The 22,503-nt window shown below is 41.6% G+C and overlaps 1 protein-coding gene across 1 annotated transcript in view; it reads right to left on the reverse strand.

The window, feature by feature from the left end:
• The window catches only part of igsf11 (immunoglobulin superfamily member 11), a 124,905-nt gene that overhangs the window by 18,695 nt on the left and 83,707 nt on the right, over nt 1-22,503 (reverse strand). Inside the window, exon 4 of the mRNA XM_046074390.1 lies at nt 4,325-4,488. Coding sequence (XP_045930346.1) covers nt 4,325-4,488 — 164 coding nt within the window. The remainder of the gene's footprint in view (nt 1-4,324; nt 4,489-22,503) is intronic.

Genomic DNA, 22,503 nt, shown 5'->3' on the forward strand with positions numbered 1-22,503 from the left:
GTTCCAGTTTGGGTTCAGGAGGCAGACACCATCTTCACATTTAAGAGTAGGCTTAAGACTTTCCTCTTTGATAAAGCTTATAGTTAGGGCTGGCTGAGGTGAGTCCTGAACCATCCCTTAGTTATGCTGCTATAGGCCTAGACTGCCGGGGGATTTCCTATTATGCACTGAGCTCCTCTCTCCTCTACTTTCTCTCCCACTGTATGCAACCTCATCCCATTATTGCATGTTACTAACACAACTTCTCCCCTTTCTGGTAGTCTTGTGCTTTCTCGTCCCTCTCCTCTCTCCTCCTATCACTTCCTGCAGGTTTTCTGGCTCTGGAGCTGTGGAGTCTGGATCTGTGGTTGCGGGTCACCTGCTGCCCCCGTGTTCCTGCTCGACACCCTCTGCTGCAACGACTATTGTAACTAGTCCTATTGTTATTATTGTTATTATAATCATTAACATTACGACTGTTACCATTAACACTACTATAAATATCTGTACCATTTTTCATTTAGTCTATAGCAACATCACCTTTACTGTCTGTACCTCTGTGTGTATATTGTGTAGGCTGCCTCCCTCCCCTCTCTCTCTCCTTCCATCCCTCTCTTTTTCTCCCTGTTCCTCTCCTGCCCTCTCTCTAGCTCTCTCTCTCTCTCTCTCTCTCTCCCGCTCTCTCTCTCCCTCTCTCTCCTTCACTCCCAACCGGTCGAGGCAGATGGCCGCCCACCCTGAGCCATGGTTCTGCTCAAGGTTTCTGCCTCTTAAAAGGAAGTTTTTCCTTGCCTCTGTCGCCTAGTGCTTGCTCTTGGTGGGAACTGTTGGGCTTCTGTAAATAGCATCATAGAGTACGGTCTAGACCTGCTCTTTTATGAAAAGCGCTGTGAGATAACTGTTGTTGTGATTTGGCGCTATATAAATAAAATTGAATTGAATTGAATAATCACAGGAACTGTGTGTGTGTACTGTTTAACTCCAGGTCACTGTAACGGAGGACTTACTCCTTTGATATGAGATTGACTGATTGATTTAAGATAATTGAGCGGTTATTAACTAACCATTAATCACTAGTAAATAATTGTATAATTATTAAAACCCATACCTAGGGAGTCCTGAAGGCCCTGGGCGAACGGAATTCAGGTGGTGCCCCGCGAAACGAGAGTTTATGAATAATATTTTTGAATATTAATATTCAAAATTTGTCTTATTACAAAAGTAATACATAATATCATTCAGTGTGATGAACATAATGAACGTTATGCAGCCCTCTACATGTATCAGCTCCCATCATTGCTCACCTGACAAGCCACACGCATTCAGCCATGAGTAAGTGCCTATACGTGTTTGTGCTCACTATTGTTTCTAGTTTCTTTGAGTGTGTGGAGACAACAGTAAAAGCCCTCTTCCACAGGTGCACACATGGGGGCACTCTGTGATGTGTACACTTGTGGATGTATGCAAATATGCACGTCACTTTTCACACTTTTATTGTGCACTCTACATGCATGTATTTATAAAGCCAATAAACATATATATATATATATATATAAGCCCTGAATGTATGCATGTGGAGCTGCTCTGCATTTGGACCAGCAGTCTGTCTAATGCCAGTTTGTGTGTGTTTGTGTGTGTGTGTGTGTGTGTGTGTGTGTGTGTGTGTGTGTGTGTGTGTGTGTGTGTGTGGTGAGAACAGCTGCGATATAGAGCCTGTCGTGGGCGTGAGGTAATTAGTGCAGAAGATGATTGTATTATTTGGACGGCCGACCAGCGCCGGGGTTCAAAGTGAAGGGAGGCAGGTGAGCTTGTACGGCCTGCAGCTGCATGTTAAACAACTCAAATGGAATCACAGAAGTCCCGCAAGGGGGGAGGGGAGAGAGTGAGAGAGAGAGAGAGAGAGGGAGGAAGAGAAAGTGAGAAATAGACAGAAAGAATATGAGAGAAGCAAGCCAGGATGGAACAATTGGGAGAAGCCGGTGAGACAAAATTAACAGCAATAAGGCATAATTAAAGTCTAACTCGCGCACTCTTTTTTTGTCAACAAATTCACAATAGTTAAATGAGCTTCAGGATGCTTTTTTGCAGTACAATTGATACATTGCTTTAAAGGGAGAAAAGTGCCACAACATTGCGAATATGGTCACACCCTAAGCTCACTATTGCGTCTATATTACTCTAATAGAGTCATCTAATATCTATAACTTACATCCTAACTAACTAACTAACTAAACTAACTAAATCACAGACATCCTAAAGGTGCGTTCAGATGCACCGGAAAGAGAAATTGTATGTCTTTGTGTGCAAAATTGACTATACTTTAGCACTTTTGCAGTCTGTATTTTTTTCACACCACACCTTTGGCATATATGTGCAATTATATACAGTATATATAGCACATAGGTGGTCATTAATGGTCATCACCGTGATTGAGAGCCATTGCTGTTATATAACTGCGATGGATGTCCTTCAAGCCCCAAAGATTCACACTCTGTGGGTGCATTGTGCAAATTTCTCAGTGCTCAAGTATTTCAACTTGAGCAAATGTGTCCTCACTCATCTTAATTTGGGCCACTTCTCTCAATCTGTGTCTCTGTGTCTCTCTTTGGGTTGATCCATTGCCTTTCTATGCATTTGTGCAACCTCTAAAATTCTCTTTGCGCTGTATCTGAGCACACCTTAGTACAGATCAAGTCTTGTGTACCTGCTTTGACTGTATGGTTGGTGTTGGGAAGCAGCATGGACATCCACATGATGTGTATACAGTAATGTTGCATTAGAACATAAGTTAGATACATCTCAGAAGTACAATATACATCTCAATCTTGTTGGTGCACTGTAGCTCTGGCTGTTTACCGTCTCTCACTGTTTAACATCTACATTCATCACAAATGTTACAACAATATTTTCAACACAGCTAATGAAGTAAAATTTTGATTAATAGCCCGGGCTATTTTTTGCTAAAATGACTGAATTGACCCTGCCTATATTTGAGACAGGCCTTTTTATGTACATCTGCAACCTGTTTTCCTGGTCTACTGTGAAGATCCTGTTATTTGGCTGTGAGCATCCTGGTGGTCCAGCCTGCAGCCTAGTGGACTCTGCCCCCCTCCCGCCGTATCTAAATAAGGTAGAATGGCTGCGTGTCGGGACGAATGAAACACCTGTTTCAATCATGACTCTTGACGTTTAAACTTCACTAGCTTCTAAACTGTAAAACTTTGACATTTAAAACTTCAGGTTTGTTAAAGTACTAACTAATCTTTTATGTGATCATGACCATGGCACATGGAACAATAAATACAACTCGTCATTCAAAAAAAAGATCGCTTGAGTGAATTTACTTTCCGTGACTGAAAACAGCTTCTTTCATATAACTCCGTGAAAGTGTGACGTATCCACCTAATTTTTTTTCCTGTTCTGTTAAGTACTGTGAACTGTATGTGCTGAGGTAGTTTGGCATATCAGACTTGCATGGGCTCTGAGAAAATCGCTGTGTTTCATTCGTTCCACGTTTCAATCGTCCCGGCTCTCCCCTACTTGTACAAAAATGATCAAATAATATCAAATACGCCGTCACTCATTTCATCTAGCTCCGACTGACAGTTTATGCACTTTTGTAGGCAGCAACGTAACGAAAACAACAACAGGAGGTTGTACAGGATGAGAAAAGTGCGGCAGAAGTTAGCAGACAAAGAGCAATGGACTTCACATGACAGTATTCATAACTTGGATTAATTTTTATGAAAAGCTGTTTTGATTGGTAAACCCTTACAGACTAAAGGAATTTAATAATCAAGGAAGGGACACATTCGAACTTAACAAGCGCTTCAAAGGTAACGGGAGTCTGAACTTTTTGTTCCTCATCTCTTTCCTACCATGCCGGTTACATTGGTAAATTTATAAGAATTAGACTTTGGGGCTTATTGTTTCAGTTAAATGATGAAGGATAATTTTTAAAAATGAATTGTGGAGAATCTAACCGATCTAACCATGTGTAGCATGATCCATACTGACATACTGAACAGCTAAAGCAGGCGACCAGGCAGGGTTTAAGAGGCTTTATACTTCCAAAGAACTTATATAAAAAACACACCAGGTGTTTAATGGAGACCTGCATTTATTTGTCAAAATGCGTTCCCACACCAGGCCGGTAAATGAGGTAGGCGGTTATTTGGGACTCGGCCATTAAGTGAAGTTTTACGGTATTAATCAAATTGGGTTGCAGAACTCTGTGTGCTGGGTCCCAATATCAAAAATATATTTTCAATGCTCCTTAAATTCAACACTGACTGCCTTCTTGCTCAACAAGCTAAAGGTGTGTGACTGAGTGGGTGCACTGTACCTGTTCTGGCTGGTTGGCATTGGACAGTGGTATCACCATCCAGATGATGTTGAGGTTGTTGAGGGCAGCGCTGGTGGTGAAGGAGCAGGGCAGGATGGCTGCTTGGCCACGGGCCACCTGGATACTGCTCTGGGACACTGTCACATCCAGCGCCCGCACAGACACTGTAGGAAGAAGGATGCAGTGATCACTGTCTAGATACACAATAGATAAGCACACAGTACAGTACCAAGGTGCTAACAATCAAAGCAAAATCTAATCGCTTAGTGCGTCCTTGGCTGCGTTTTCATCTTTACAGCAAAACAAACATGATTTCTGAACCGAGCTTTTGTGTAGAAATGCTCTCAGCAGCTAAACAAACATCTAGACCACATAGTCAAGGATCACATGAAATATGTAATAGTTAAATGGGGAAACATGATAGGCTGTCTCTTGAGTTATTCATTTCCTAAAACAACTTGCTTCTTGCTGCTTTTATGGGAACACGGCCTGTATCAATACATACTAGATGAACATGACATGATACGTTTTGCTGCTTGGTTCTTTGGTATGCATGCACATGCAGCATGCCAAAGAACCATGTTAGCTTGTTGTTTTGTGCAACAAAGGTCTATCGTCTCAAAGTAAGGAAGTGAGGGGCTGCTTTCTGCGTCTGGGCTCAGCTGTCAGCCATAACAGACCCACAGAGACAAATATGTACGTGCAGCATCCTATTTCTGGACAAGCTAAAGACATTACCACCCAAATCAAGTTAGAGCTCCCCCACAAGCATGTATACATGTCCAAAAACCCCAATGGGAAGTAATCTTATATAGACAGGGTGAGGAGGATGATGGCACTGATATGATTACAGATAATTGATCACATCCTGTGAATCATCCTTGTTAGTGATAATGTAAGATGATGATCTTGCCATAAGCCAACAGTAGAAACCACCGCTGTGTAATTTGTGTGGTATGTACGAGTCAAGCCAGATGTCAGGTGCAAGCAATGACCACCCTGCACAACAAAATATGAATCTCACAACCAATCATAGGTCACAAATAATATGGCATTTTAAAATCTGAAAAATTAAGGTTTTAAGTGTCATTTCCGCCGAATTTGTGTTTTGAACATCGCTGTCATATTGTAGCTGACAGACTGCCTGTTGCTCCCTCTCTGTCTGTCTGAAACCTGCTGACTTCCCACGCTTTCCTTCTGCTGGCAGACACCACACGTCCTGCAGGCTCACTGCTGGCACAGGAGCGATAGGCAGCGCTTGAAATGCTCCGCTCTGTTATGGTTTATGAGAGATATATTCATGAAAAGACTTCCCATAAATTATGCAAGCAATTTAACTCAAAGGCATTATACTCAAATGGAATGTCAATATGTATCATTTACAGCAGTATCATTCCTCAATGTGACGCAATTGCTCAAAAGAAATGCATGGCAATCTGCTCAGCGCGTACGTCACAATGCCGCTAATGAGCTCCTGTTATTTCCTTATGACATCTTAAATCCCAGGCCATCAAACTATTCTGTCACTATAATCTGATCTTCTTTTATCCTTTGTGTACACAATGTTTACTTCATGTGCAGAATCAATCTATGTTCTTATTGAAGGATTAACGGCAAAGAGGAGGAAGTTCATTCAAAAGGTTGAGACCTTAACGGAATGTGCGATTGTATTGGCAGCCTGTTATAAGTGTGTTTATTCTCATGGCCACATCGATTTTAAATGTGGACAGAGCAACACAGAAAGAAAGAAAGATGGAGAGAAATAAACAAGAGGTCCTAGAGGAATGAAGATAGAAGGAGCATCTTATCGTCCTTAAGCCTCCTCCAAGGCAGCAGTCTCTCAAGCCCACAACAGCTGGAGGGCTCATTTCAAAACACTGGATTAGGGAACCTCTGCGCACAGAGCCTGTAAGCTCCCACGACCAAAGAACACACACACACACACACACACACACACACACTGGTTACACATACTCAGAATTACAAACACATGCTAACAGACACATGCACCCACACTGTACATACAACGTGCACGCATGCATTCACATGACCCCCAACACAGACACACACGACATACCACCCACTACCATGCACACGCATTCAAATTCATCAACACGTTATCAGTGAAATGTACGGTAGCCCTTTAGGGACACATCTAAGGGACAGAGACGGGACGGGCTCGACAGCTCTCCAACTACACTGCGGCATTGCTAGGTATTGCCTCATTATTGCACACACTTCAGCTCTACTCTTGGAGCATGTCCGCTAGACAACCGCTCTTCCAGAATGAATCCTGTAAAGGGTGAGTGACTTATTGTCAAATATGGCTAACCAGATAAAAACTGGATTAAATACAGTATGATGTGTGCATTGTGTAATTGTGATCCTCCAAAGAATCTTGCTTTGCGGTTTAAATTAAATTATTGTAGTCACAAGGAAACCTCACTGATTTTAGGAAAATACTCCCTACGACAGAGCAGGTTTTGATATAGTAGCTGTTAGTTTCCCCTTGTTTTCTTCTTTTCTTGCATGTGTCTTTGGTATTTTTGCCCAGGGCTGAATGCAGCACAGAGTTCTGCAGTCTTCATCATGTCTCGAGGCTGATGTGCATACAGCTACGTGTGATGTAGATGAGCTGTCCCTCTCATTGGGTTTACCATCCAAGCTGCTCCTTTTTTCCGTCAACAAACATCTTGTCCCCTCTTGCTCTTTTTTTTTTCCAGCCCTGAGCTGCCCCGAGGCACAGCTCAGCAGGGCCAAGACCTGCCTGATTGACAAGAAAGAGCAAAAACCACCATGCTAGCTCTTCCCAATGCTGACCATCCACTGCCTGCAGTTATATATACCTGTAATAGACGAGGGCTGCATGGATGCCTTTACTCTGCCTCAATCAAAGGCTGACTGCCCTTGGTTGTTACTTCTATATCAGTTCTACCCTGTTTTGACACTTAGGATCATTTGGTCATATCATTTTGATTAATTTTAGTCAACTGCCCACTGACTAGAATGACATATGATTCAAATCAACAAAATATGTTGACTACAGCAGCTCTTTAAATATAGATTAGCAAAATCACCACTTCACTGATGACTCAGTTTGCATAATTTAGACATTTGGCAAGTTATCAGTTCATCTATGAGCTGCAAGCATTCACACACAAGAGCTTCGTGGTGTTTTTGGGAACACTGTAAAGATGATTGGATAATAAACCACAAAAAAAAGCCAAGAAAGGCATGCATTTGCCAATCTGCACAGGTAAATGGAAGCTTTTGTTTAAGTTTTTCCCTCTTAGAAAGCAGCAACTTATCTCGTGCATGTTGTTGTTAAAAATGAAAATGACAAAATATAGAGAATTTGTGTGAGAAATTAATCATATTTGGAATTACTTTCAGACAAAATAATAAGCACTGTCTGAAATAGATGGACCATGTAAATCCTAATAAAGTCAATGATTTTACAAAAAGGGACATTATATTAAGCTTATGATGCAATTTTCATTATAGTAAAAGGACTAAAGGACAATGAATCACACAGATACAGATGTTCTTTTCAGCATGTTTCTCTTAACATTTTGTATAGAGCAAAAAGGACATAGTACTAAAAAGAGACCGAGGGAGGAAGCAACAAAGGACAAAGTGGACAGAGGGAAGAGAAAAGTGGCGTGACGGAGTTTGAGCTGTAATGGACAAGGAAGAGAAAAGCCCAACAGAATATTGCACTGTGAGATGGGAGGGACAGAAGTCAAACAGGGAGGCAAAGAAAGGAAGAATAAATCAGAATAAAGAGAGAAAAGGGGAGGCGTGAAACGCAGGAGGATAGAAGGGAGAAGGGAGGATGCCGCTGTTTCCATAGAGGCCTAATTGATAAAGTCACCCCAGGCAGCGCTAGCAGTGCTTGTGGAGTGAAGGAGAGAACCAACAGCATGGCTCCATTAAAACAGCTCTCTCTCCTCTGTCGGGAGCCAAGTGTCAAAACTGATGTTGATTAATGCATGAGAAAACCATATACCTCAGAGAGCATGGAAGTGTGTGTGTGTGTGTGTGTGTGTGTGTGTGTGTGTGTGTGTGTGTGTGTGTGTGTGTGTGTGTGTGTGCTTACTCAGTCAAGCTAAGGTGCAGCCATGATGGGATGGAGAACAAATGCAGGGTGAATACAACACTCCCACTCTCTCACTCATTCAAACACTCTCTCACTCTCACTCTCTCACACAGACAATCCCTGGTCGGGGAGTTATTTGCATCCTGTGTTTTTATTCATGTGGCTCTTTTATTCATAGGTTTTACTTTTATTTCAGTTTCAAACAGATGTCCCTGATGCTGTGATGTGATGAGCCTCTGGCACAGTTTCACTGGGTGGGCTGGGACACACATAGAGACACAGGGATTTTTTTTTAAAACTTTATTTTGTGACAGGACAGTTGAGAGAAAGACACAGGAAATGTGGGAGAGATGGGGGTTGATGCGCAGCAGAGGGCCACGGGCCCTCTTTTTCTGACACAAAACCTAGTTTCTTCCTCTTTGCAGGCAATGTTGAATGTCTGAATTCTTCAACTTTGACCTTAAATTTACACCAGACCTCTGTGTTTTGAGGTTTAATCCTCATTTTCTGTGACATACTGTACCAATAATATGCTCATTTCCTAACAGGAAAGCAACATTTAAAACAGACGGAGTCATTCGTGATAGCCACCTTTTGTCTGCTGCGTTTTCTTCAAGCGTGAGACCTCTTAAGAAGTGAGAGGAGAAGATTAAGAGGGAGCGATGATCAAGATCGAGCGTAAAATCATGTATCTCCTGCTTCAGGCATGACAGTTGGCAGCTCTGATCACATTTCATGTTTAATCTACATCCTTTAGAATTTCTCTTCGGACTCAAACAGCAATTGGGATTGCTGTAGTGCTTTCACCACACTAGAAGTGAATCTACTGCAAAATAATTGCATGAAAAAAAAACACATGCATAAAATTAAACACAAGCATCTGCAAATCCACACATGGATTCATGTGCCCTGACACCTGTGCCCACACACAAACAGAGCTGTCCCATTCTCTTCCAGTAGACCTAGGGGCTTCATAATGAGCTGTGTTTGTGTATGGGGGACCCGGTGATGCTGTTGCTGCCCGTGAGGCACCAGGGCGAACCAACAGAGCAAAGACGTCCATGTGAAACTCAGGTGGTGTAGTTTGCGTACCCAGCTGCTCAATGGCAAATCATCAAGCACCATGCTCAAAGCACTGCTGAGGTAAAAATAAACACTTCACACTTTCTAATGTATACTGCTTTAACACTTTGTTGGCTTAGTTATTAAAAGATTTTAACGGAACAGACATTTTGGGACATCCGCTCATTCATTTTCCTGCCGAGACTTATTTGAGAAGATTGATATTGTAGCGCAGGATATTTCTGGTCAACACTCAAACAAAACTCAAAGGTGAGATGCAGGAGAGAGCGACAGGCTCACAACAAAGATGAGTTTTGTACCTCAGATCTCTCTCTATGTGTCTGTATGTATTCCTAGCCGCTCCCACCTATGTAACTTTCATGTATCTATCTTCCCAATTAGTCTGTGTGCTATTCATAGTTTTGGGGGTCTTTTAGCACTATTCTAAGAACTAGTTTCCTGCTGTTTCCAGCATTTAATGACTTGACTGATTAAGTATCTTGTTATTCTCATCTTTACCCATCTCAAGTTATCTGTGGGGTTTCAGTCAGTCATTAACATATACAGAGAGCATCTGTCCACTCCAGCAGCAGCTTGCTACTATGGCAAATAATAATAACCAGGAGACGGTGAGCTTAGCATAAACCAGCCTGCTCTCAGATTTTTTCACGCAAAAAGGGGCAGTCACTGCAAGAGAAACTTGTTACAAGTATCTTGGTATCTTCATGAAAAATAAGTTAGCTTTTGATATACACAAAAGAAGAAAGGCTTTTATTTCATAACAAGTTATGAAGCAACCTTTTGTCTGTGCTTGACTACGAGGATCTGTTGTAAATGCATAGAGCATCATTGCTGCTAAGAACACTAGATTCTGCTTACCATGCAGTGTTGTATTTTATTACAAATGCCAGATCGTCCACTCATCACTGTAGGCTAAATGAAATGGTGGAATGGTCCGCATTAGCTACGCAGAGACAGCTACATTTGTTTTATCTATAAGGCAATTTTGTGCAAATGACCAAATTACCTTAGTAGATCCCTTAAGTTTGCGGTCAGTAGTCATCAAACTCAGTCCAGCAGGCTGCTGCTTTTAAAAGTTCCCACGGTAGGTTCAAGGTTGGGAAAGACTGCCTTTTTTTACCAAGCAGGGGACTCTCCGGTTGGAGGTGCTGGCAGAGTTAAAGTGCTTGGTTACTGATGATGTTATGGATGAATGTAGTTGTTTTAAATAGGTTGGTTCTTCTTAGTGTATATATAGGTGTCGTATTTGTATTTTAATGTAGTGTACTGTTTCTGCTACTGGCAGATGTCTTAATGTATTGTTTTCAATTGTAATTGTAATTTTAATTGCTGTTCTGCTGCCTTTATTGGACAGGACACCCTTGAAAAAAGAGATTTTTCTTTCTCCTGGTTAAACAAAGGTTAAATTAAAAAATAAAGACTGGAAATGGGGAAGGTCTGGCACTGTCCAAAGGTGAAGAAATCCACTAACATGTCATATCTGCTGTCTTCAATCCATACAAAACATGAAGTGTAAAAATGGCAAGAAGTGCTTAACGTAGGTATCTTCCTGGAGTCGCCAGGGGATGCCCCTTGTGTCCGGCCAAGATGCCCTTGTGTCCGGCTAAGACCACAACTTTTACACATCCGTTTTTGTACACATTAAACAAACAAGATACAACACGTTCATTTGTGAGTTTCAGAGGTGTTGGTGGGTGGAGACTGAAAGCTTTGAACAGCTGTTTCCCCCTGTTTCCATTCTTTATGCTGAGCTAAGATCACCGGGGCCGACTGTAGCTTCTTAATTAATGTTCAGACATTCAGGCATCACTCTTTCAACTAATTCTTGCCAAGATAAAGCGTAAGCAAAATGTCAGTCTACTCCTTTAAGCATCTGATCAACCATCTACCTGCCAAGCTCTTGGTCATACATATAAAGTATAATCCCGTATAATCTTCTGAATAGCCACTCAGACTACATCTGACTGTGATAAACCTATTACTATCCAGCTACACTTTCTCCAGCTACACATCAGAGTAAACAAACTGAATCTTTAGGACAGGCTTGTTTATAACCATAGTCATTAGGGACCACATTGTAAAAGGTCCTCATTCATATTTCACAAAGAAGCAAATGTTGGTCCTGTCTGCTGTCTGCTGTCTACAGAACACACAAACCTTCCTTACAAAAGAACTGCATGAACTAAAGCTGAAACAACCTCTTCAGCTTCTGCCTTACATTGTCCTAGTTCATAGGTTGTGTGTATTATATTATAACTGCATGATCAGAGCTCCACCAAACACAATATTATGGTGTACATGCAGGTCAGTACATGGATAAGCATATGAAAGACTAGGTACTCCCTCAGGTTCATCTGTGTTTGGAAAACTCAATTGTTCACTCTTATGTGTAAGAATTTACACTCATTGGGTGAGGGAAATTGGTGGGTCAAAGGGACCTCAGATGATGATGCTTAACATCTATCAGATGTTTTGCTCACATGACTTTGCCCATGTAAACCTTTCCTTACCTTCCCTTTCCCCTCCTCTCTTCTTCTCTCTCATCTCCTCCATTTTTCCCTCCCCAGTCTGTCCGGCTAACCTACACCCACTGAAAGAGCCTTAAAAACCTCTAGCTCATCCTCCCCCTCATCCCCTGCCCCGCCCCTCCCAGTTGACCTATTAGCCACATCAGCCAACTCCCTAACAGGGCCCACTGACTAGCCCACATAGCTTAATACTCTCCTCTAAACTGTACTGAGTCTGACTAGCCCAGCTTACCATGCTCCTAATGCATTACTACTATAAACACAAGGCCTCGTGGCCCACATACAAGCTATAGCAAGACGCGCTGGCCACATTTGCCTACAGCCCTACAATCATGAATGGAGCATTAACTAATTATTTCCTACTGCACTACAAAGTCAAATCAGATGTTTCTCAGAAAATGTGATTCATGCTCATTTTAAGCATTATGGTGGGGTTGTGATGATAACTCACCAGGAGGTTTTCCTGCTTCTCATTTACATTACATAGATGCTATACACTCCTTAGCCTGTTCTTATGCTATATTTGAACTCACATTCATTCATCACAGTAGTAGTGCTGGTCGTTGCAGCTGACTACTGTAAGTTTATGTGTGTCTCTGGAATGAGCAGTGGAAAATACTATTTTAAACTCTATACACTAACAATCTAAAGACTGATTGATAATGCAAATGAAACGTGGGAAAGTTATTGTGAACAAGCCAAAGGGATGATCTACCAAACTAGTGTGCTTGGCTGTGGGCACTGAGCGAGCAGAAGGTTAAAGTAGGCCACTGCCCTCGTGCACAGATAAGCCTGGGCACTGGAAGACTACTGCTAAAGCAGCAAACAGATGGCTCTGCACATGCAGCCCTGGACACAGCTACACACACACACACACACACACACACACACACACACACACACACACACACACACACAATGTCCGAAAACGTCAAGTACCAACTCAAGCAGAGTACACTAATCACAAATATACAGCTCTGATCAAAAGCATCGCTCCCATGCTTGCACATAAAGCATACAGTGACAAAACATGTTGTTTTGCAAATTGCCAACACATGTTGCTCAGTATGTTGTTCCAAATGACAGCTGAGGAACCAGGATTTTCCCAAAGAAGCAGACTCTGTTCCTGTCAGCCACCAGCCACCTCGCAGCCTTCATACCATTTCTGTGTGTAGTAACTCCATTCCCTGTCAGACTTGCATGTTTGGCAAACCTGTCACAGTGTCTGCATGTAAATCTAACATTCTGGCAAGCATACTGATCTGCCAGTAGGATGACATGATTGGCAAGGGGCTGTGTTTTGCTATTTGGCAGCTGCCATCCTCAAGTCCTTATAAAGTAGATGACAACGGCCTGGTTCTGCCAAAGATATCCAAATGAAGCGGTACAACATGTCTCCGTGTCTGGTATGTAGGTATAGTGAGTATAGAAGTAGGAGTTAGCAGGAGAACAGGTATAAAAAATTACAACACTCCCTTAAATAAATCACACCATGTGGATTGGTTTGGAAAGGTACATTTCGCATGTTTTCTGTTTAAAATATCCCTCATTGAAACCATTGCTTGCTTGAGGAAAAGCAGCGTTGTGTCCTTCTCTGTACTGCATGTCGGCAGGTAAGGCCAGACTCCTGGAACTCTATTCACTGTCTGCATAGCACAGGTTAACATAAATACAGTCTAAGCTTCTCAGTCAGCTAGCCAGATCCCCACATTGCCAGCCAGCAGCTAATACAAGAGAACTATTCCTGGAACCAGCATTTAGCCTAAGGTAACCTTGTCCGATGCCCCTTAGTTAGTAATTGGCTTGTAAGCAGAGGTTGCTTTCTCTATTAATTGTCATTCTGTTTGTTCATTTCTTTGTTTCTTTTCCCACTTATTCTGCCAGGTTTGATCTTCCCGTCTTTGTATCTTGTTCTTTCTTCCTCTCCTTTACTACAGTATAACTCTCTCAAATGAATGATTTTTAGCCCGCCAACACTGGCTGGGCCACCTGGGAGCAGTAGCGCTTCTGCAGGTGATTTGGTCAGTACAGTTCTCCGGCAATAAGGGTCCATAATGATTTATCTCTGCCTGAGTCCCTGTGTGGCTCACCTTCAGGATGAACCCTCCCTCAACTCAGTGCCACCTATGCATATTATCAGAGGAGAGCAGACAGGGAGGCTGGAACTTACAGCAGGGGCTGTGGTGGCCAAAGTCTGGTACCACATCTGATTTGAGACATTTTAAAATGGTTCATTCTAATCTTCACTCCTTAAGATATGATGTACCTTTTATAAATATAAAGTCAACGACATACTACTATAGTATTAAAGCTATACCTTTCCCGAGTGTTTGTTTTTGTTTTTTATCTTACCTCTTTAGGTAGGTTTTGCTGAGAGTGATACTCTGAACACCCTGCCCCACACTCACATGGTGTTGTCTCATAATGTCACTTAACTGATTGCATCATCGGCAAGTGGGAAGCTTCTGGTCTGAGACGTGAATCCAATGCGGATGTCCTTTAAACCTGCATTCTATTGAACGGTCAGCAGTGGGTGACTCTTCTGGTTGCAAAAAGAAGTCCAGTTCCATTAGAAATACTGGTAAAATGCTGATTTATTACCTCAGTAAACAATTTCATAATGAGTTTATGGTCTCAGTCGCTTCTTCAATACAACATGAAGTTCATTTAGTAAATTATGGTCCCATTTAGAGGAAAATAGACCTTAAAGCAGAGTATGCTTCAGGATGGGATTATCTATGATTGACAAGTCATTACCATGGCGACATGTCAGTCAGGCTAGAGTGACTCATACCCATGGCACTGTGTAAATTTAACCAGCGCTGAAAAACCGTATTAGGAGTTGGCTGTTCACTTTCTCTGGTGAGTGCATTTAGTTTTAAGACTGTTACAGATGCACCTAGCTAAGCAACCTAGCTAGCTCCACACACGGCCGTTAGCTCCACTGTCTTGTCCAAATATGGTCATGTCTGGTGCCGCTGGTAGCAAAAACTCAACATGGCACCGCCCTATTGGCCAAACTCGAGGCTTCATAACGGCAGTCTACAAACCAACGGGTGATGTCACGATGACTACATCCACTTGTTATATACAGTCTTTAATCATGGGACAGTGGACCTGAGTATGCAGCACCTGCACTTCAGATAAAATGCATACAGTGCGGGTGTTTCATTTGTCAGACAACTATATAACACAGAACATTAAGTACTTGAAGGGTAGTGTGTCTTGGCAAATGTAGGTGGTGATGAATGTAAAGACTGGGTAAATGATGGGGTGATGGAAGCACGTTTAACACAACACCAGTAGAGTAGAGAGAAGAAATACAAATAAACACATACAAAAAATGAGGACAGTGTTAGAAGAAGGTTCGATAAAATAAAGTAAGGATACACCAATACCCCTCTTTAACGGCCTGTGCAAATTCTCAACACACATTTAGCTGTTGTAAACTATTACTTACAGATCCTATTCATACATAGCAGGGTATTAGTGTAGTGTTAAAAAAAAATGTTTATCTATTAAACTAGCTTCCTACAAAAAAGGCTATGATTTGAATTTTAGGAGGATCAGATTAGTACAATTGGAAAAATTCTCTGGTACCAACATTGTATTTTAGCCTGTTACTATAAAATCTGTCAGCAAAAACCAGGTATTAATGCATCTCTAAAGCCACAGTGCTAGCGGAGGCAGGGTATCTGACCAGTCATGAATTAGTATAATAAGTCTAATTAATAAGTGTATTTTCTGAGGACAGCAGGAGGTCAGTCAGTCAGACAGGAGTGGGGTCAGTCAGAGCACTGTAGGGAACACAAGGACCACATGGGAGCTGCTGCTACTTCTTACTTCAACTGCTTTCACTGAGAAATGCATAACCTTTTTCTTTTTGTCCATATGGTGTCCTTCTTGACCTGTCTTTCTCTGTTTCCTTCTTCTTCCTCCTTCATGTTATCTGACCTTCTTCCAATCCTCGTCATTAGTAACAACAAACCAAGACATAAAATACATTCTTACACATCCGTCTTGTCAAACGTGTGCTATATTTGAAAGGACAGAGAGCCCATTGATTGCCCTTCACCAGCTGTCTCTCACACACACACACACACACACACACAGTCACAAACATACACTTACCCTTAACTTTTTTGCCTCAGCGTCAAAAAGGATGTCGCTGTGGACAGCTGCTCTCAGCTGACTCCACCATGACAAACGACCAGCCAAGTAATGCAAGTTATTATTTAGAGAAAAAATAACAACAAATTATTGATTCCCTTCAAAAAGCCATTTTAAGCTCATTTAAAAATCATTTAGTGACGGCATTTACAGATCAGCACAGTCCCCTTTTGATCATTTTTGTTGTTGTTGTTGATCCAGGAACAGAGGAGGATTTCCCATTTACAGTTTTGTGTAAACAAGCACTCTTGATGAATAGTGCACTGATCCATGGATGGCATTTTGCAGTGGAAAATACACACATGAAGGAAATCACTTATGAACAGATCATATTATGCTGTTTCATTACATGACTGGCAAAATATAAGCATGTCCAACAAAGCTCAGCCTCCTCCTACTTAATGTATTGCATCACAAAATGTAACTTTATTTATACCCTTTGTTACTGGAAAAAAAAGGATTATCGTCTGAGTATATGTTATATCAGTTCTTATAGTACCAAATGAAAATGCTCATCTATGGACATAAACAAACAGTATTGTAATATAATTGCTGGAACAACTGCTGCTGCTGCCTCTGAGCTATATCAACCAATATGATGTAAATAATAAACTGAGGTACATTTGAAATAGAGATTTGGGGGAAAACTCAAAAAAGTGCTTCGATGTGAGGAGTTTTGGTCTTTTTTGCCCGGGCCCTTTGAAGTGTGCTTGTGCCTAGGTGTTGACAAGCATGATGATGCTTTCTAACTTTTAGCTAGCTTTTGGATGTTTGATGTAGGTCAAACGCTTACTCAGCAAACACTGGGAACCATCCTATATTCTGATTTTGCACACTGGTCAAATTTACATCCCATTTCATTTAGAGGAAACTTTACTGTACTGAAACACACACACACACACACACACACACAAACACACACACACACACACGCACGTACATTCACAAAGACGCACACACCTCCATCGTTCTTCTACTATTCAGCAAAAACAGCTCTAAAAAAAAAATCAACATAAACACGCTGAGTCGGCATTCTTAAGGCAACAAGGGCTCTTTCCCAGACAGCAAGGGAACCAGGAAGTCAAAAGCCCCAAACTCTGATCACTGACTTTTCTCTCTGATCGGTCAAAGGCAACGCTTTGAGCCACAGACTCGCTTTAGTACACTCACACATAAAAAGTCTGAGTAGGAAAGGTTATTTAGTAATCATGATACTTAACTTTTCTTGGATTCTCTCACATTGTACAAGGGTTTGTAGTTTCCTGACATCTGAGTCCGTTTATATACATACACGGTTAAATACTCTTGCCAAATTTATATGTGCATTGTTACAGGAATCAGAGCTATCAGCCAGAAACACAGCACTTCCACATACTTACTATAAATTGCTGAACTTTTTAAAAGAGGCACTGAATTTTAATTTACAGCCCCATTGAGAATTTAGAGGTTCCTCACTGTAGGCTTTGTCGCTCCTGAGGCCAGCGTGGCTGCACTTTGGGAGTTAGATAATGCTGTTGTCAGTCAGTGACCTCTTCCTCGGTAACAAGCGCTGTGTAATCCTCTGTGTGTTTTTTTTTGTTGTGTGTATGTGTATGCATGTGCTTGATGGAGCAGAGCCCCAATGTCGAGCACATCTGCTCCGGAGGCCCCTGGCACTGCCATATGGCTGGCAAACACGCCTCCTACTCCTCCTCTGCAAAGAAAGAGTTTGCAATGAAAAGAGAACATGAGTGAAAACGAGTGTGTGTGCATGACAGAGAAAAAATTGTGTGAGAGATAGCACAAGGGAAGGAAGGCAGAAGAGAGTAACAGCTGATGAGTGAGGAGCCGCACGTGCTGCCCATTAGGCTCAGCGGGCAGATCCACTCCACCTCCAAACACTCTAATGTTTTAAACACCCCAACATGACTGCATTCTTCTATCCACACCACTACAGGATCAAATACCTATTACATAAAAGGTCTTTACCTGAATGGACTAAATGAAAGTACAACCCAGATGTTGCAGCATATAACACATACTAGACTCATACACGCAAAGTAGTAGTTTTGTCAGAAGTTGACGTTACGCATGGCTGTAATAAACAAGAAGTATGGGTTGCAAACCATGGATCTGAGAAAAATGGAGAGAGGTCCTCAGGAATGTGTTTCAAGTGGGAAAGTTGCTACTAGCCATATTTCCGTGCGTTATGAGAATATCTAGGAAGACACCAACAGCAAAACCAGCTACGTTATGTTCGCTACGTCACAACTTACTTGGCCAAAGTGTTTCCATCTCCCATTTAGCGCATTAACTCTTTTTTCGAAAAAGGAAAACACACTTCAAGCGAACATAAAAACATTTTTTGCGAAATTAAATGTTCAGTGTGTAATATTTCTGAGGATTCATTGACAGAAATGCAATATAATATCTATAACTATATTTTAAGTGGTGTGTAAAGACCTTACATAATGAACCATTATGTTTTTATTACCTTAGAATGAGCCATTTATATCTACATAACAGCGGGCACCCCCTTCTATGGGGGTCGCTGTTTTTTGTCATCATGTTTCAACAATAGCCGACAACGGACAAACAGCGCTACAGAGCGCGTTTCGTCATCACGGCGTTCTTCTTCTCCTTGTATAATTCCGGCAGTGGAGACACCGTCACTAAATGCATCCATAGAAAAAGAAGAGGAAATGATAATAATAATAATAAACTGTCTCTGAGTAGTCCTCTGGTTCATCAGAAGTAAGAAGAGAAGTGACATTTGGACAAATGAAGGAGCACACGTATTATTTAGCACGAGAGCTGACAGCCTGTGGATCTTTATACCATGAAGCCAGAGGAGTCGGGACAGATACAGACAGCTGACGGCAGAAATCACGGATATAATCTGTGTGGATTTTCCCAGATGGAAGGCTTTGATGTGGGACAGATGTTTTCAAAGCAGAGCTGAAGTTGTCTGTTTTCTGCTGGATAGGTAATTAAGTTAGTTGGACTTTAGCGATGCAAATGAAAGCTGTTGTTTGCTAGCTTTAGCTTGAAGCTGGCCATAATCACAGAGAGCCGTGAGGTGTTTCCCCTGTCAGTGTCCTATCTTGTTGGATTAATTTCCTGTAGCCTTGTTATTCTCCAGCGTTGTGGTTTGGCTTGTTCGGTTACGTTAGCGAGACAATCAGCTGATCAGTAATTGGTATGTCCAAAAAGTATGTAGTTGGATTAATTTCATGTCTCTCCAGCGCTCTGTCTTGGCTTTGTCGGTTACGTTTATAAAACGTAGCTTCCAGCATGAAAGCTCAGATCAGCCAGCTAAACATTTACTGCTGGTAGAAAAAAATGTGTTGTTGGATTGTAATTTAATGTAGTTATTCTACAGTGCTCTGTTATGGCTTTGCTACATGGACAGAAATGTAGCCCTTACCTTCCTGAGACAAACAGCTGATGAATATTATTGGCAATAAAACGGTAACAGCAGGGAAGCTCAGATCAGCAGCTAAACTTCTGATGAATACTGCCCTGGTAGAAAATATATATTTATTTTACTGCTAATAGTGACACATAACATGACCGTGTGCCTATCAAGTGACCAATCATGAATACTTTCCGAATTTGCATAAAAAAAACGTGTATTTTTTAATAGTGATTCACCACTGTGCACACAATTGTGTAATTTTTACTTTCACATGCTAAATGGCCATTAAAAACATTGCACCATTTTACTAAAAGGTGACATTATGGCTGTCACTACTACTTTGTGTTTCTTAACAGCTTGGTAAGATTTGCAAATTGCTTATCTAATTAATCAAGAAAAGCCAGAGGAGCCTTGATCCTCACCAGCCACTGCCTTGGTTTATGTGGACTGTGGTGCGGAAACAGTGAGACTTACATTTTCCTTTTATGTCAGTGGCCATACTTGATGCACTAGATGTGATAGTGTTTCAGAGATGTGAGATGTCATTTACTTTGGTATGTTAGTCCTCATAATGTCTTCATAGTCTTCATAATGCACATAAAAAAACGTTGATGGAAACAAGGCTAATGAACTGCTTTAAAAACCCAAACAAGTTATCTAACATGATTTGCTTCTAATAGAGCTGAGAGACCTGGCAAACAGAGGGTACTGCATTGTAAAAATCAAGGAACATGGATTATTTTTATAATAATGCTCCACCCAAATTGTCACCTATCATAGTAAAACACCTGTAGACCTGCAGGTTTTTAAAGCTTGCAGTTGGATTATTTGTGGACAAAAGAGCATTTGATAATTGTGGATTCATGGCAGTTATAAAAGATTCCAATGTAAACACCCGAAGAAACTGCAATATAGCATGTTGAAAAACACTTCTGTCACAATCCGTAACAGTTGGTTTTTGGATAGTAGAGCATGCATTACATCCTTTCTTCTTGCTTCTTGCTGAAAAAAAGGTAAAAAAAAAAAAAAAAAAAACCAGCTGGTGACTCTCTGTGTTTTAAAAGAGACACATGGCTGTCTACACCCTTCCTATGCCAGAGCACTGTGGAATCAGGGCCAGTAGATATATGGAGGAAATATAAGTGGGTATAATGGCAAAGAAAAAAAATCCATATTTGTCCAATTCATATATTGTGCTAAAGTGTTCACTGCCACTAAAAACTACCCGTCCCACATCTCCTCAGAAGAGCAGGTGAATCATGCATATCATACATCACTAGTACAGTTCATGCTATTAATTTTTAACATTTCAAAGGCTGCGGCACGTACAGAAGTTTAGGCTTCGCTTACATCCGACATGTGAATCTTTTTGAGGATCATGTACAGTATCAGAGGCACCAGGCACTGCTTTACACTCCTTCCACCTGCCCTTCTCCTCCCCTTTTCCTCTTATCTCCCCCAGCTCCCCCCTTTTCCTCGCATCTTGCTCTTCTTCATTCCCTCCTCTTCTCTCTTCTCCTCTGCTGCCTGGGGCTTTTCATGAAGGCTGTGTTAATATGAGGTAAATCAATACCTTCACTGTTTCGGCTGTCGAGGGGCAGGTCAGAGACTAGCTGGTGGGGGTGATGGTGTGGTGGAGGTATGTGCTTGTGTGTGGGAGGGAGAGGGGATATGTTGCTTAATAAACGCAAGCAAATTGATCTTTTCTGCACGTCTTTGTGTGTGCGAGGGTCCACTGAGACTCCTCAGGGCCTGACTGACAGGCAGCGAGCTGGTTCTGGTCCTCGGAGGCGGACTGAGGGCGTATGTGGCCATGTTTGTGTGTAACTGTGGTCATGTGAGTCTGGTATACAAACTATATATCCTTGTTATATTACCACTGGTGGGTTTTCAGATCCTTTACTTAAGTAAAAGTACAAATATAACTACTAGCTATATAAATACTAAAAGTGCAGAAGTATTATTAGCAAAATGTGCTTTTAAAAAAGGTTTTGAAAGTAAAAGTGCTAATAATGCAGCAGAATGGCTCTTATCTGTGGCTCATATTTTTGTATAAATACAGTATGTAAGCAGTTTCTTTAATGTTGTGGCTAGGTCAGAGGCAGGCTGATTTTAACTATTTACTGTTTGCAAGTATTACAAGGCAGCTGCCCCCAAACCCTCAGCTGCCAGTCCAGGTTTTGGGAATTACTCTGTCATTTCAAAAACTACAGCTGTAATGTAGTGGAATACAGGTATGGGTATATTGACTGCATTTATATAATGCTTTTATCCAAAGCACTTTGCACTTGCAATTTGCCTGTCATTCACAAACTCACACACTAATGGCAGTGAGCTGCCATACAAGGTGCTGACCTGACCATTGGTGCAGCACGTGAACACAAGGCCCTGAGGATTGAACTGTATGTTCCCCTCTTATCTTTGCACTTATATGTCACGCAACACCAGTACCTGTAATTTGCGCTCTGGTGACTTGTATTTGTTGTCTGTACCTAGGGTCTGTGCAGAGCTCGGTAAGAGGACCTTTCGCTACTCTGCTCCCTCCACCCGGCCAGGAAATGGGTCCGCTTCAGCAAAAGTTTTGCGTCTTCTACAGTAGCATCACTAAATGAAGCTCCCCAGCAGTGAATGTTATTCATGTGTAGCCAGGTGAACCAGGGGTACAGAGTTCACTTGTGTTATGTGGGGTATAATGCTATGTAATTGCTGGTGGGATTATTTCCTCTCTATTTAATGGCACTGTCACTTTAAGAGTAGTACATGGGACGGAAGTGTCGGCCCTGTGGTGTAATGAAATGGTGAAATGTACTTTGGTTTATCGATATGGAGGAAATCTCCGTAAATTATGATAGTATTATGAAGTACATTAATAATCCTTAAGATCAGCAGACGACAGAGTGAG

This window comes from Micropterus dolomieu, linkage group LG17, assembly GCF_021292245.1.
Source record: "Micropterus dolomieu isolate WLL.071019.BEF.003 ecotype Adirondacks linkage group LG17, ASM2129224v1, whole genome shotgun sequence".
Taxonomy (NCBI): domain Eukaryota; kingdom Metazoa; phylum Chordata; class Actinopteri; order Centrarchiformes; family Centrarchidae; genus Micropterus; species Micropterus dolomieu.